Source organism: Cladophialophora bantiana (assembly GCF_000835475.1).
Source record: "Cladophialophora bantiana CBS 173.52 unplaced genomic scaffold supercont1.4, whole genome shotgun sequence".
In the NCBI taxonomy this organism is placed as follows: Eukaryota; Fungi; Ascomycota; class Eurotiomycetes; order Chaetothyriales; family Herpotrichiellaceae; genus Cladophialophora; species Cladophialophora bantiana.
Window position 1 is genome coordinate 1,086,042 of NW_015971578.1, and position 15,689 is coordinate 1,101,730.

The 15,689-nt window shown below is 51.8% G+C and overlaps 3 protein-coding genes across 3 annotated transcripts; 2 read left to right on the forward strand and 1 right to left on the reverse strand.

Moving 5' to 3' along the window:
* Positions 1 to 307: 307 nt before the first annotated feature.
* On the forward strand, positions 308 to 2,104 carry Z519_03172 (uncharacterized protein; the record flags this gene model as incomplete). Its single annotated transcript, XM_016760924.1, has 2 exons — positions 308 to 668; positions 729 to 2,104. The coding sequence occupies 2 exons, from the start codon at positions 308 to 310 to the stop codon at positions 2,102 to 2,104; spliced, it is 1,737 nt and encodes a 578-aa protein (XP_016622774.1).
* A 1,144-nt stretch (positions 2,105 to 3,248) lies between these two features.
* On the reverse strand, positions 3,249 to 13,000 carry Z519_03173 (uncharacterized protein; the record flags this gene model as incomplete). The annotated part of the gene is made up of 2 exons (XM_016760925.1): positions 3,249 to 12,882; positions 12,942 to 13,000. 2 exons carry the CDS (start codon positions 12,998 to 13,000, stop codon positions 3,249 to 3,251), a joined length of 9,693 nt encoding a protein of 3,230 aa, XP_016622775.1.
* Positions 13,001 to 13,479: 479 nt separating this feature from the next.
* Positions 13,480 to 15,481, forward strand: Z519_03174 (uncharacterized protein; the record flags this gene model as incomplete). Its single annotated transcript, XM_016760926.1, has 3 exons — positions 13,480 to 13,583; positions 13,640 to 14,819; positions 14,879 to 15,481. The coding sequence occupies 3 exons, from the start codon at positions 13,480 to 13,482 to the stop codon at positions 15,479 to 15,481; spliced, it is 1,887 nt and encodes a 628-aa protein (XP_016622776.1).
* Between the last annotated feature and the right edge of the window lie 208 nt (positions 15,482 to 15,689).

Consider the following 15,689-nt stretch of genomic DNA (forward strand, 5'->3'; position numbering starts at 1 on the left):
TACGGCACAGGGATATCGAACCACCTGCATGGGTAAATGAAATCAATGCTGGATCCTGGCGCCTTGTGGCATTGGGCCCGCACGTACTCTGGCGGGGTGGTGCCCTGGTTGGGCAGCGAAGTCTCTAGATCGATTTTGTCAAGACAGCACGAGACTTCGGGACCCATGGTATATATACACCTCACCCCCGGGTCTTCGTTGCCCCTTCTATCCTCCAGCTCAATCGTGGCATTCTAATCTGCCTAAAGAAGCAGTCCTACTGTTCAAAGCTATTTCCCTTGGCCATCTTTAATTCGCCGAGCTCACCATGGATCACAATCACATATCCCATTCGACTTCTCTCACTACAACGCCCACGGTTTCGGACGCCGGCGGCGCTCAGGAGCATGGCGTTGAGAGATCAGAGACCAGGTTGACCCGGGCATCCACTCGTCGGACACTTGAACATTATGAAACCAGACCGACGCAAGATGCCTCGGACTTGCTGGATTTGCCTTACGACATCCTCAGCGATGAAGCCGATATGAACGAATATTTGGAGGAGACGACGACTGGAGTGATCCCCAAGAAGACGATATCGAGAGTCACCGGAATGCTTGAGGAGCATGAATTGGTTACTTTCAAGGTTGGCGATCCGGAAAACCCAAAGAATTGGTCGAAAGCCTACAGTATGTTCTCCGCGCAGCAATTTGGTTGATTCCCGCGTTTGCTGACGCCTCTCTGAACAGAATGGTGGTGCACTATGGTCGTGGCCTTCACTTGTTTCACTGTCGCCTTCAATTCCGCTGTTATCACGGCCGACTTGGAGGGAGTCTCGGAGAGATTCCACGTCTCAGAGGAAGTTTCCCTCCTGACCATTACCATGTTCGTCATCGGATTTGGCGTTGGTCCCCTTGCATTTGCACCATTGTCCGAACTCTACGGTCGGAAGCCAGTCTACGTCATCACCATGGGCTTGGCCGTCATATTTGAAATCCCCTGCGCCGTGGCACAGAACATTGGCACACTTTTGGTCTGCCGTCTGATCGATGGCATCGCATTCTCTGCACCCATGACCCTCGTCGGGGGCACATTGGCCGATCTCTGGAAGAATGAAGAGCGCGGTGTCCCCATGGCTGTTTTCTCGGCAGCTCCCTTCGTCGGCCCTGCGATCGGCCCCTTAGCCGGCGGGTTCCTTGGCGACGCCGCTGGCTGGCGCTGGCTCTACTGGATCCAACTCATCCTCGCCGGGTTCTGTTTAGCCATTCTGACCTTTACCGTCCCGGAAACCTACACCCCAGTTCTCCTGGCCAAACGCGCAAAGAAGCTCCGTAAAGAGACCGGTGACAGCAAATACGTCACAGAAAGGGACCTCGACACCCGTCCTTTGACACAACAACTCGTCATCTTCCTCCTTCGGCCACTGCAGCTACTTTTCCTCGAACCTATCGTCCTTCTCATCTCGTTATACATGTCTGTGCTCTATGGCCTTCTCTACATGTTCTTCGTCGCCTACCCAATCGTATACGTCGAGGGAAAGGGATGGTCTGAAGGTTCTACGGGACTTATGTTCATTCCGCTTGCAATTGGAGTCGTCTGCTCAGCCGTCCTCTCCCCATTCGTCAACAAGCACTACCTCTCCATCTGCGCCAAGTATCCCGATGGCAAACCCCCCGCCGAAGCCCGTCTCATACCCATGATGCTCTCCTGCTGGCTGATCCCAATCGGCCTGTTCATCTTCGGCTGGACATCATACCCGGACGTCTCGTACTGGGGACCCATGATGGGCGGCTTCCCCGTGGGCTTCGGATTTATCTTCCTGTACAACTCGGCTAACAACTACCTCGTGGACACCTACCAGCACCTGGCCGCCTCGGCGCTCGCCGCCAAAACCTGCATTCGATCCTTCTGGGGCGCGAGTGTCGTGCTGTTCACGGTCCAGATGTATCACACTTTGGGGTACCAGTGGGCCAGTTCCCTCTTGGCGTTTCTTGCTCTAGCGTGCTGCGCGATCCCTTACGTCTTTTATATTTACGGTGCACGCATCAGGAAACTCAGTAGGTATGCCTTCCACGATGAGGACGAGGTATCTCCTGTGAGAACGAAGACAGAAGGGGCAGTGTAAAGCGGAAGGCGGCCCACGGGCCCTGAGGGATTGCAGCAGTAATGGGGAAGAAAGGAGTGATGGAACCAAATTGGCAGAAAGGAGAGTGTGTATGTTTGTGTCTGAGAGAGAGATGGGGCAAATGCCAGACGAGACTTTCTCCCACTCAAAGGTAGCAGGAGGTTCTCTGGCACGGCGGTCCCGTCTTCTTTTTTCCCGCCCTTCCTTTTTTTTCCTGGAAGAGATTTCTATTTTCGCGGAGAGTACGGGTCATTGATTCTGTTTTTGTTGTTGTGGACGTTTCAGCGTGGGAAAAAGGAAAGGGAGGGAATCGGGATTTTGTTTACTACACGGCTCGCTTTGGTTCGGGCTGCGCGCCATCCATCATCCCTCCAGGACGATGTTGCAAAACAGATATAAATGGACGCGGATTGGACTGGATTCACTGATTGATTCAATGGTTGCTCGATTTGGCTACTTGCTTGCTTGCTTTTTTGTTTATATCTAACTCGCCTACTTGCCTGCACGGTCGTCTGAGCCTAATCGAGTGATCGCTTGGTTGATTGACGTGGTTGCTCAGAGTCGTCGCTGTTGACGATGAAGAACACATTTGCGGAAACGAAAAGGGGAGGGGGAGCACCAGGGTTGGAGGAGGGAGGGAAGCCTGTGGTGCCACCCGCCTGAGATACAAAGACGAGAGACGACAGATGACAGATGACAACTCTAGTGCAATCAATGGAAAATTGGACAATGCTACAGTACGGAGTTCATCACTATTACTTCATTACTTACTACATATTAACCAGACAACAATATCGTGTCGTCCAATGAACCCAAAGAGATACCCAGCCTGGGCGGACATTTGGGCATCAATCATCGATCATCGATAGATACGAGTGTCTTTCGTTCGGCACCGCAAGGTTCATGCAGGTTGGCGTCGCATTTACTCTAGATCCATATCCCTCAGTTCTATGTCGAAGGCAAGTAAAGGGACTTGGGAAAATCGGTCAAAAAAGGTATCGACAAAAAGTTTTGTAATCAATGCCATTTTGAAGTGTTTTAATCCCCGTGCTTTTCCCGAGCAATGGCCGAACCTATTCCCGCTCCCATTTCAATGATGTTGTCCTCCCCGCCGTCGCTATGCCTTTGAAAGAAAGGAAGGAGATCAGCTCGCCCCCAAAATCCTGGTGTACGCATCCTCTACCTCCCTCGCAATCTCCAACAGACTCACAATCGCAATGCTGTGCGTTGCCTCCGGCAGCTTGTCCCTGTGTAGCCCGATCCACTCCAGCGGCGGCGTCGCCTCGCCCATGTCCCTGAGCTGTGGAGTATCAATCACCGGCGGCTCAAGGGCCACATAGGTGAATTTACTCAGCGGGACATTGACAACCGCCGTGATTTTCTCTTGGCGTCCATTCTCACCCTCTGAGGAGGGCTCCGCTGTGACTTTGATGGCAGAGGGTGGCAAGGGTTTCCCCAGGCGCTGGGCGAGAGCGCGCGAATGGGCCTGCCACATTCCTCGGATGAAACTGATTCGTGCATAATTCCAACCCACGTCGACTTTGCCCTCAAAGGTGCTCCGGAAGGTATATTCGATGATGTTGGAGTCCGCAACCTGCCAGGTTTGCATTGCTGATACTAGGCGGGGCACTTTCACAATGGTGCCGCCTCGAGAGCTAGTGGCTCGGTCGATGACATCTGGGACGGATACCTCGCTTAAGGCCTTTGTGGTGGCCCGATTCACGCTTGACAGCGCAACTCCGAGTTGGCCTAGGGTCATTCCTAATGCACTGTGGGTTTTGCCTTCAGTTGTAGCCACGGCAAACCTTGCTTGTACTTCTGTGGCTTCGACCTTGAGAATCTGGTTGTCGAAGAATGTATTCGGGAAGACGCCAGCATCAAGTGCTCCCAATGTCACAACGACGTCTGTGTGCAACGCGAATGTGCCTTTCGCAACAGCTTTTTCTTTGCGCTCCCTGGCTGGGGCCGGGGATGCCCAAGTGCTAGATGGGAACACCGATTTCCTTCGGAGGAACTTATCCAGATCCTGGAGCGACGTCTCGTATGCTTCATGTTTTTCCTGCATCAGTCTTTCAAATGCCTGCACGAGAGCCAGGCCTTGGGCAGCAGTGGCCGTGGTGCAAAACACTTGGAATTTGCCGCCGTCGACGAGCCCGACCAGGCGATCGCTATCGCTCCCAAGACCCTGCCTCACGTTGTACATTAAGAATTCGAAGAAAGAGATGTCTGCTACCGCGAATGGTTGATAATCGAAGGCAGCCTTCACGCGGAAGTGCTCGAAACCGATAGATGCCTGGACAAGCGGAGCGCGGCGCGTCCCTGTCGCATCTCCTGGCCACTTGATCGATGTCCGTGCTCGCATGTTCTCCATCTCAATGAATCCGCTCATCCGCCCTGTGCTATCGATGCCCACCCTATCGAACCCAATGCACAAGTTCTGCTCTGAATCGCTGTTCTTTCTCGACGACGCCCATAGCTTGGAGATGGTAAAGACTGACTTGCCGAGGCCCTGGCCGAGGTCGACCTGGAGCTGGACTTCCTGCACAGACACGATGGCATGCCATGGTAACGTGCCCTTCCCGGAAAGCTCCTGATAGCGCTGCATTGCATAGGCCCGCTGATCCAGCGGCGACGCAACAGGGGCGGTTGGTTTTGACTTACTGCGAAGTTCTGCAGGGTACCATATTTCGCGGAAAAGAAGGAAGTCCTGCAACTGTTTCGCATTGACGTCCATCTGCATCGGGCTGATGTTGAGAACCACAGAAACACCTGTTGTAGTACTAACATGTTTGCTGTTCATCAGTGACATGACAATGGAATTCACTTCAAAGCTAGCAGTTGATTCCCGGGAGTAAACGTGCTGCACCGAAGCTGCAAGTTTATTGAACGTCGTCTGAATGGCAAAGAATCGTTCTTGATCAGGCGCAGATACAGTATTGACTCTGACAAAAATGTCTGCAAATTTGGCAGTGGCCGCTACTCTTGCAATGGGTTGACAGCTCAAGCTGAACTCTTGTGCCTGTATGTAAAGTCCAGCATTTACCTTGCAGCGCCCAAAAATGGCTGTTGGGTTGGAGTTATTCAGTGTCGCATCTGAAAGATAGCTGCGGGCGTCTGGTGGTGAGTTGGGCTTAGCGGCCCCGGTTCGATTATCGCCCAGGATCTCTTTAATGCTTGCGGATATCTCTTGGATCAAAGGTACGACGGTGGGGTAGAGAGTATTCGAAGATGCCGCAACTCTGACTTCGGTGCTGAGGGATGGTTCGTCTTTGTTGTCGTCCTTATATTCGACTTTGAGAGCAACGCCAGGAGCTTTCAGCACGGCGGACGAAACGTCTTCTCCTTGTACTGCCTGACCATATCGACCCGCACGGGATCGTTTCTTGCCCTTTAGAAATCCGAACACGGAACTCTTGTGTTCGGCTTCTGCGCGAGGGCTGATATGGACTACAGCCCCTGCAAAATCTGCGTCAACTAGGAGAGATGCCAGTCGTTTCCCACCTAACAAATCCAATTGAGAGGTCTGTGGTGTTGCTGGACTGGTCTCGTGGAGAGTCTTTGCGCAGCGTAACTCGCCGCCGGCATTTCCAATGGAATTTTTTAAGGCATGGCCTGAAATAACGACGTCAGAAGCGAGTCGAAGATCCAGGGCTTTCCCCTTTGCTTGGAACGCGAGACGTCGCTCATGTTTCGTGGACAGGTAAGCCGTTGCAAAAACCACTTCTGGTAGCAGTGCAGAGTTGGCTGTTCGAAGGGTAGGATTCTTCGACTGGGACTGTGGGACGATTTGTAGCTGTGTGTCTAATATCGACAGTCGAGCAGTACCCTCTTGATGGGTCTTGAGATCGACTTTTCTTATCGAGAAAACTAGGTCCTCCATCTCACGGGTAGCTGAAACGGCAGGACTTCTTGTCAAATTCCATCGCACCATAATGTTCTCAAGGTCAAGCGCATAGGTCGAAGCATAGAGAATAGTGGACGCGCCGTCGACGCTCTCAGCTGCTTCACTGGCCACCTCCATTGGTTGTTGTTCTCTGGGCTTCAACCGATCGGTGATACCAGCAGTCGTCATCCTCCGAATACGTTGGATGTTGTCTTCATTATCAGCGAGTTTAATTGACTTGATCCGATCTTGCAAAAATGCAATAATGTCGACTGCGAGGGTGGCGCTTTCCTCGAAAAGCTCAATGGCTATTCCATCGCTCCAAGCCCTGTAAACCTGAACTGTTCCTGAATTCCCAACGACCTCGGTCTTGCCTGAGGCCTTGACACCCACGATGCACGTTCCAAAATTAGCTCGCTCGTGTCTTGTGCTGCGATAGAGCCCGAGGCCGACGCCCTGAGAATTAAGGATGAATTGTGGTCGTTCATGAATCGAGTCCGGATTGTCAGTCTCGTTATGGATGTACAATGTTGTCGCTTGAAGCTTGAGCTCCATGTCAGCCCGGTAGTCCTGATCTTCTCTGGTAGATGGAGCAGTAAAGTGTATGTTGATGCCTGCAAGAGTTCCATGGATTGCATAACGAAGCAAGAGGGTGGTATCGGGAGGTCTTTCCGCCTTTGGTTTGGATTTTTCCCCCATTATATGTTCAACGGACTCTTGGAACTGCTGGACTGCTCTTCTGGAGTCTAGTATTAGTTGAATCACGCCAGGCTGATTTAGTGCGTCGAAGCAAGCTCGTACACCCGATGCTTCCAGATATATCTGTTCAACAGTCATACGAGCCCGGACGGAAACCAGAGCAGCTGTCTGAGCCAAAGAAAGGTGCCCGTTGATCGGCGGCATCTTCAAGAGAGTCAGGTCGCTTCTGGAGGCACCATGGGGCACTTCAAATAAGTGCTCGTGCTCTTTGATGTCAAAATTGACATCCAGGCCTCCATTTCGCCGTGGAATGATTGACGTCCGAGCCACGTTTCCAGCAATTGCATAGTGCAGAGATGGGACAATCACAAAGTTCAACCTGTAATCATCCAAAAACATGGCAACACGGAGGTCAAGGTTGAGAGCATCGTTTGAACTTGAAACCTCTCGGATTTTGCTGCTGCTCTTGCTTGGAACCTGATGGACGAGGTCAATAATCGTCGCAACCTCTTCGCGGACGACGGAATCGGCGACTACGAGCAGCTTGACAACGTCTTCCTTCATCTGGAACCGAAACTTATGCGAGGCTGCACAGATCTGAACAACCATTTTCTGATCTCCAGAGCTGGCCAGGGGCTGGGGCCATACTGACCCGTATAGCTTTGGCATACGGAGACGCCACATCATCAATGTGTGAGAATGACTTCTGAACTTGGCCATAGCTGTGTATGCCGCAATTGTGAAAGAAGAAATTGAGGGCTGCGATCCTCCCTCAGAGAAAGAAACAGCACTTCGGAAACTTTCAGCTGCCCATTTCAGCCTGAGGTTGATGGTGGTGAGGTGAATGGAGGCTGCATCGGCTCCCACCATCACTGTAAAGTGATTTCTCGTTGCAGAAAGGCTTTGCGCTGTCTTCTCGATGGAATCATGAGTGTTTGGTGTTCCCAATGCCAAAGGATTACCGAGCTCAACGACCTGCCGAGCGAGCTCCACTAGGGCCCAATTGAGGTGGAGCGACGTGTCTGCAGTGTAGGCTTGAAGAATGATTCTCCGCGAATTGCTGCCAATCCCGGACGTACCTCCTGGGCGCAAGATTATGTTGAAATCGAGGCCGAGTATAGCCAGATCACTCTGACGAGGACCCGGATCCAAAATAATCCCAAGTTTTCCCACGATTATTTCCGTCTGTACGACAAGCTTGTTGTCTGGTGTTCCCGGCGTTTGAGCACGCCCGCATTCAAAGAGGGAGCTCATGATCGGCACATTGTCGTGTGCATAGTCCCAGCCTCGCCATTTCTCAAAAGAGGAAAGAACCTGGCGTTTGGCCGGATCTTTTAGTTCGAGGTCTTCGCAGCCACACTTTTCGATGAAGTCTCGCCCCTTTTCTTTCTCGGTGGTAGAGAATATGTATCTGAGCCTAGAAATGATCTTCCACGAATCACTCAGACGGACATGTTTATCAGCGCTCCTAAGAACGTAGGAGGGCCTGGTTAGAAAGATGGGATCGGAGATGGCATTGCCTGCCTGAGTCAGATGGTAGATCAAGTGCCTTGATTTGTAGCTTTGATCAAGCCCTTCAAAGGCGTCGAGAATGCGATCGACCATTGACACTGTCCTCCGAATCAGCCCTGCCATGCTGTTGAGTTGATCCGCCCACAAGACCACATCGAAGTTGCTCAATTGTAATTTCGAGTTGATCTCTTCTTTCATGCAAACCCAGAATCCCACGTTCGCAAGCGACAGTGCGGTCTGAGCCGAAGGTCTCTCAGCGGCGAAAATATCGTCTCTGACAGACATAGAGAGATTTTCGATTGAACCATACGCAAGTTGACTGTGCGAAGCCTTGGGTTCCAACCGCGCACTGGTTTTTGGATGTAAGAGACGGTAAAACAACTGTGAGCTCATAAGTTTCACATCGTATTGGTCCTCCCTTGAGACTGGTGTATCGCTCTCGCTTCGTAGGCCGTTGATCAATCTGATATGCGCAAAGGGCAACTGGACAGCGAAGTCCACAACGTGGCCTTTATCATCGTGTTTGTGAGTTTCTAGTATCCTCTTCATTACGGTAATCTGCACTTTATCGAGCTGGTCTACCGGATGATCCTCCTTTAGTTCCCGGATAAAGTCTCCTATTGACAGAAAGAGGGATGGAGTGCAAAACCCTGTCAGGCCATTCTGGATCATGAAAACGACACCGTTGTGCGGCGTGTCCTCGAACTCGTCTGGCAAGGCTCCGGAATCTTTGCTGTTCTGGGGTGTCAGGGAGGGAAATTTGGCGGGACCTTGTTGAGGTAGCTGCGGCAGGTTTCTTCTGTCAGGTTCAACGTCGTGCAGCGTAAAGTGCGGCGGGGCCCATGGACTAGAGAACGTGACCAATGCTTGATGCGTATCTCGATCTCGAGAATGAAGACGGTTCAGACCTTCACGACTGAGACCCGACTTGTCCGACGGGGGCGCCCAAGATCCTGGGAGACCATGATCGAACTGATGCCGCACGCGGGATTCGAGAGACGGTGGCTTCCTTGGCGGAGTTGATGACGCCGAGATAAAGGAGTGGTGTCGGTCAGGACCCCGTCTGCTAGTGTTGCGATCCCTTGGTTCAGGAAAAGTGGTCTTCTCTACTCTCCCGACAGGTTCAGGCATTGAGGGCACTGGCATCGCTGGCGGATCACGGGCCCAGTCAGGTATTCTGTGGTTGGGTGGATAATGCTTTCCATGGTCTAATAACCAATCTGTACGGTGAGTTCGTTGGTCATGATAGCGAATATGTTGTTGTTGCAAAGCACGGTTGTGCGCAAGGTTGTCTGTCTTGTCCAGTGTCCCGATCCGAAGAGAGGTCTCAAAACAAGCAAAGGTTTCTACAGGGCCTGGTCTTCGATCGTGATGTCGCAGAGCTGCTTTGTAATCCACGGCTGCGAGGGCAACCCGGGGGATGCTGGCACGCAACATCTTCGCAAAGCTGGAGTTGGCCCAGTCGCTGAATGAGACATCAGATTCCGACAGTTCCAGCATGTAGGCAGTACCTCCTGAAACAAGCCAGAGACGAAGACCTGCAAGACTGGCTCTGAGAAAGGTTACGTCGTGGACAGCCGTCCGATTGAAAGGCGGTAAGGAATTTTCCTCGTCGTCCAGGGTGTAGATGAATGCCATAATTGAATTGGCCAGGATCTGGACAAATTTGGAGTTGCATTCGCCTGCGATCTCGCCAACATTAATATCCCAATGACAGGCATAAGTAGGCTCAGATGGTGGCGCGCCGAAGAGTCTATGACCGTACACATCAGCACCATCAATGAATAATTGACAATTCGTGATTTCGCTAGACGGCTCGTTTCCGTTGACACTTATAGACTCTAGCGAAGCCTCAAGTGGGCTCGAGCTAACCTGCAAGTCCATGTAATAGTTGGTGAAACGCATGTCTGCGTCAACAAGCAGTATGTCCACACGGACATTTTCTCGCTGCGAGTAAATGTTCGCAGGCAACAGCACGCAAGAGTTCTCGGCTCGGATAGTCAGGATGACATCGAGGTCATTCTCCTTTTTGCTGCCTGGTCGCGGTCGATGCAGCTCATTGCCAGCCAGCATGTCCTGATACTCCTCCAACGTCCTGAAATGCAGATCTTCGCCAAAGTAGTTCTCCTTGACGTTCACAAAATAGCGAATGAGGTAACCATGCAGAAAGAACTTGGGCGCGTATCCTGTAATGGTCATGAAAAGAGAATCTGTCAAGCCTGGTGACACATTGGGGTAGTAGTTGTAAGAGCCTTCCAGATTGAGCAGCTTGAGAGTCATCATCGTCGTGTCTTCGGCGAGAGTATTGAGCGTGTTCCATACAGGTGTAATGAGTTCCAAAGACGCATTATGGCCCTCGCCAATAAATTTAACGCTACTCTGACGAGGCGAGTAGTACTGCATGGGTATATCCACGTTTCCAGCCAGTGATTGAAATCCTAGGACTAAGAATGCGTTTTCTTCGAGGTCGCATGGGTTGTCAATGATGTTATAATCGTTTGCATTGAGATAGAGCTTGAGATCAGGGAACTTCAAGTGGAGTCGATAGACAAAAGGTACAAACGTCATGTAGTCAGATTTCTGCCCTGCCGTAAAATCGCTAACAAGATCGGTTAGCAGGATCATGTGGTCTCTCAAGATGAACATCTCCATGGCACTGCTCTCAATGTCGAAAACCCAGGTATGGAGGGCGTTCCATACCAGAGGATTAGATAGGTCGCATGTAACCTTTTGGGACGGACAACGCCAGAGCAATGCGTGATTGACACTGGAAGTAGCTTTTGTTTGTTTGAGGTCAAGCCGCAGATGATTTCTGTAGCCTTCTGATCGCGGTACCATGTCCATGTCATATCGCACGGTCGAATCTTTTCCTGCTGAGACGGTCAACCAGCCGAATGGGCGGATATCGGGACCAAGCTTGGTCTTGGGAGAACGGCGGAATCGAAAGTGTCTCTTTTCGCGTTGCTTCCGTACCGCGGCAGCTTCCCTGACTGCATGCGCTCGGTTCCTCCATTGCCAATCTTTCGAGCGTTCTCTCGTTGGCACGCGGAGGGTAACTTCGTCTTCAAGATCAACGCGTATCGTCATTACTGTGTACTGCCGCACATCTCCTACTTTCACAGATGGAGCCGGTGACACCGATCTGTAGGTATTTGGGAAGAAGGCTGTTTGGATTTCAACGCGAAGTCGGTCGGCCCAAGGTCCGTAGTTGACAAACCCGCCTTTGACAGTCAGGTCCATTCCGTATGCTGGTGGCCTCGACATGTTGATGTCGTCAATATGTGCGTGTCGGGCCAAGTCCGCATGTTCTTCTGTCACATTTCCTGGCATGTCCCAGAAGAACTTGAAGTGGACAGCCGGCGAGTCGAGAATTTGTGAAAACCTGGCATATTCCACATGAGACCAGCCTTCGTGATCGTCACGCTCGTCCTCGTCCAGGTACCTGCCAAGGCCATGCCATGATCGATTCTCGTCTTGGAACTCATCATAGGGGTAGTGTTTCTTAATATTACCGTCTTGCGATGCAGTAGTCCGTAACGAGCCCCTTGAGCTGCCTGGAAGAAGACGTCTGAGACCACGGAAAGCTTTACCAATCCGGCGTCTCAGACCGAATTTCACCTGCCACCACCGTCGTCGGTGATTCAGAGATTCTGCAGCTGATATGATCCTCTCAGCAGCGACATACTGAGATCTACGAAAGTCAGGGTTGGGTTTCATTTCGACTTTGGGATGGTCGATGGTGAAGTCGAACACCTGTCGGAAGATGTCTGACGACCCCGCCGCAGCTGCATCGACATGACCTTTCGCCGCTGTAAAGGTCGTGACAACCAATGCTCGCGTGTTCTCATTTCCAAGTGAGATTGCACCTTTTGAGCACTCGACGGCAATCGGCAGGGCTCGGAGAATCCAGCTATAGAACGACGGTACATCTGCGGCAAGTCGCTCCGTATCCGAGGCCACGCTGGCGTAGGTGTCGGCGCGCACAATAGGCACAGCGAAATCGCCCGACGGCGAGATCCGCTCAGCCTTTTCGCTAAGCGGGCTGTCTGCGGAGGTGTCGCTGGTTGCATCATTCGAATGAGGTCTTGTTCTGTCCCTGCGGAGATGAAGCTTGCCCAACTTGTGTTCATGTTTCTGCCCAGTAGTATGGGTCTGTGGACCGCTGTCTTTGAGATCATGATTCAGGACATCGAGAATGATGGACTCGTAGACAGGTGTTCTGTTGTACACAAACCATTCCAAGCCAGAGATATTGACGGAGATCCGAGCATCCGCAATCGCTTTGCTCCTGACACGGCCATCCTCGGGGTCTTCAAAGGGGGTCTCCGACTTATCAGAACCGTCTATGAGTGAGGTTTTCTTCTCCTTGAGCACAGACTCCTCGTCTTCCTCTTCCAGCCTGGTAAGATCTACCTGTCGTGAGGAAGACTGCCAATATCTCCAGGTGATGTAGCCATTCTGAATGAGGACAGTCTCATTCTCGGCGTGATAGCGGAGGCCTTTGAAGAAGATTCGCCCGGCTAAAAAGGATAGCTGCAACGCTTGAATGTCAATCCAAACTCGGTACTTGTGCCAGGTAAAGGCTCTCAGCCCGTAGGAGACAAGGGTCGCGAACAGGCGATTAAAGTAAAAGAGGAAGAAGAGCGTTAAACAAGAGCAAGTGCAGAGTTCGATGAACCATGTCCTGGTAAAGATTAGGATCAAGCTGGATCATTCCTAGGTGCACCTGTCACGGGAGCTCACCAATTGAAAGAAGTATTCCTCGAGATGGGCACTCCGACCAGGTTATCCAAATCTGACATATTTCACACGGCTTCTACCATGCGACGACGCGTTCATGGTTGCCGGTATTTCAAGAGTGATTGCATCATCTGTTGCATTTGCAGAAGCGCACAACAAGAGAGGACGGCTGCCAAAAGTACCTCGAGTTATGCAACGGATAGCGAACCTGCGTTGAAATGCGGATGCGGATGTGGATTTCAGATGCAACTGTGATGACTGCGGTGATGCAGTGTTTCCCCGCAGAAAACCCGACCAAGCGCATCTGAGCATCCCATCCATCACTTGCACTTTTTCCTGATCGCGCTGCATGACCTCTCAACGCCCCTATATGCGATCAAACGACTCATCACGTTACCGAAGAGGGATTTCAGTCATTCCTTTACTTTCCTTTCTGGGGATTCTACGAGTCGACGGAATGTTTGATCTGAATTCCCGGTAACGAGACTGAACTCCTCGCGCAACGCCGCAGGTGCCTCTACGGCGTCGCGCGCCATTCATCATGGAAGCAATGGCCGGTAGTGGTGGAACGGGCAGCAAGCTCACGAGACTTATCATTATCCTGGCGGGAGTATCGTCATTGCTTGCTAGTCTAATATCGTTGGTGTATGTCGCCATATCCCCAATCTTGTTGAAATGTGCAATGCTAATTGGGAGGCCAGATCAATATGGCTCCAATCCAAGAATTACAGGAAGCCTTTGCTCCAACGATATGTCATTCGAATCCTGCTCATGGTGCCCATCTACTCCGCTGCCTCGTGGGCCTCGATCGTGTCCCTAAGAGCCGCCTTCTATCTCGATCCTCTCCGTGACATCTACGAAGCATTCACGATCTATACTTTCCTGCAACTCCTCGTCAACTTCCTTGGCGGCGAGCGATCCCTCATCATCATGATGCATGGGCGAGCTCCTGTCTCTCACCCGTGGCCTGTAAGCCTGTGGTGCTCCAAGATGGACATTTCGGATCCGCATACCTTTCTCCTAATCAAAAGAGGCATTCTGCAATACGCGTGGCTCAAACCCATCCTCAGTGTTGCCACCATCATCCTCAAACTCACGGGGACGTATCAAGAAGGCTATATCTCCCTGACCTCGGGCTACTTTTGGACGGGCCTCCTATACAATGTCAGTGTGACCTTGAGCTTGTATTTCCTAGCTATGTTCTGGGTCTGTATGCATGAGGATCTGAAGCCATTCCGACCTATGCCAAAGTTCCTATGCATCAAACTCATCATCTTCGCCTCGTATTGGCAAGGATTCTTCCTATCCATTCTTCAATTCCTCGGGGCCATTCCGAATGACGTCCCAGGTTACACTCCGGACAACCTTGCTGCAGCCATTCAAGACGCCTTAATCTGTTTTGAAATGCCCATCTTCGCCGTTGCGCACTGGTATGCCTTCTCCTGGCATGACTACGCCGACGTCACGATTTCGGCAGCGCGTATGCCAGTCAAATACGCCATAAGAGATGCCTTTGGTCCCAAGGACTTGATTCAGGATACAAAAGAGACATTCAGAGGAAAAGATTACGATTATCGAACGTTTGATTCTGGGGACAACGTCATTGCTCATGAAGAGTCTCACTCTCGCGTTGCCAGGATGATGGACGGCATGAGATATGAACGAGGAGGCAAGGGCAAGTACTGGATTCCAAAGCCTCAGGGGCCAAGCAGTCGGACACCACTGCTCCCAAAGGACGGGTCATCAAGGGCACCGGCGCCAGAATCGCGAGGCAAAGCTCACGACTACCGAGCAACAGAGCCAGATATCGAGATAGGTATTGATGCGGAAGACGAGAGATTGTTCACTAATGCGCGAGCTCTGGAGTTTGGGGATTGGAACGTAAGTTGTTCATGCTTTCTTATCCGTGGGTGGTATATCTAACCGTCCTCCTTCTACAGTATCCAGTTATTACCGCACATGAGGCACGACGCGAGGACTGGCTCAGGCGTGATCCAAACTTGCTGACCACCTCTACAAACCGCAACCTCTTCCAGCCGACTCGTGATCGGAAGAGCCGTCGTCAGAGTGAAATCCAGGAGAGCATCCGAAAAGGCAAAAATCGAAGCACGTCGCCTTCCGAAAGCTCCTCACACCAGGGTGCCATCGAAGCGAAATTAAAGCGCCCCAAGGAGCGTTCCCCTTCAGCTTCTGGCAAATCCGACCGCAGCCAGCTCGTCGATCTTGTCGTCGAGGACTCGGAGGCAGAAGAGGCGGAGCGTGTCAGGGCTCGCAAAGAAGGCAGTGACGCATGGAATCGAAAACCGCAGCGGCATTTTGTGCGCACCTACGGCATCGACGAGGCGGCTCCAGAGGGGCAAACGATACGAGAAGGTTGGGATCCGGCCAACGTGCCCTCGAGGCCGCCACCTCCTGAGAGGGCTGTGAGCGATGATGAGAACAACTTTGTTGATAAGCTGGACGAAGAACAACCCTGGGCAGAACGCGGAGAAGGACAATATGCCAGCATGATCGACGAGGACAATGTGTGGAGCCGGAGTTGACATTTGTAACATCATTTCGTAAGGCAGGAAGAGCCCGGTGCGACCTCTGGCACCAGAGGCTCGTTCAGATTCTTTGGTTTCTACATGGAGAACCTTCTGTTCTGGTACACGTGAGCAATGAGAGCGTTCAAGCGAGGATAGTTTGTGTCGCCACAGGCATCGGTCAGTTCTGGTCTCCTCAACGGTTGAGGTCGTCTTTGCGCCACCC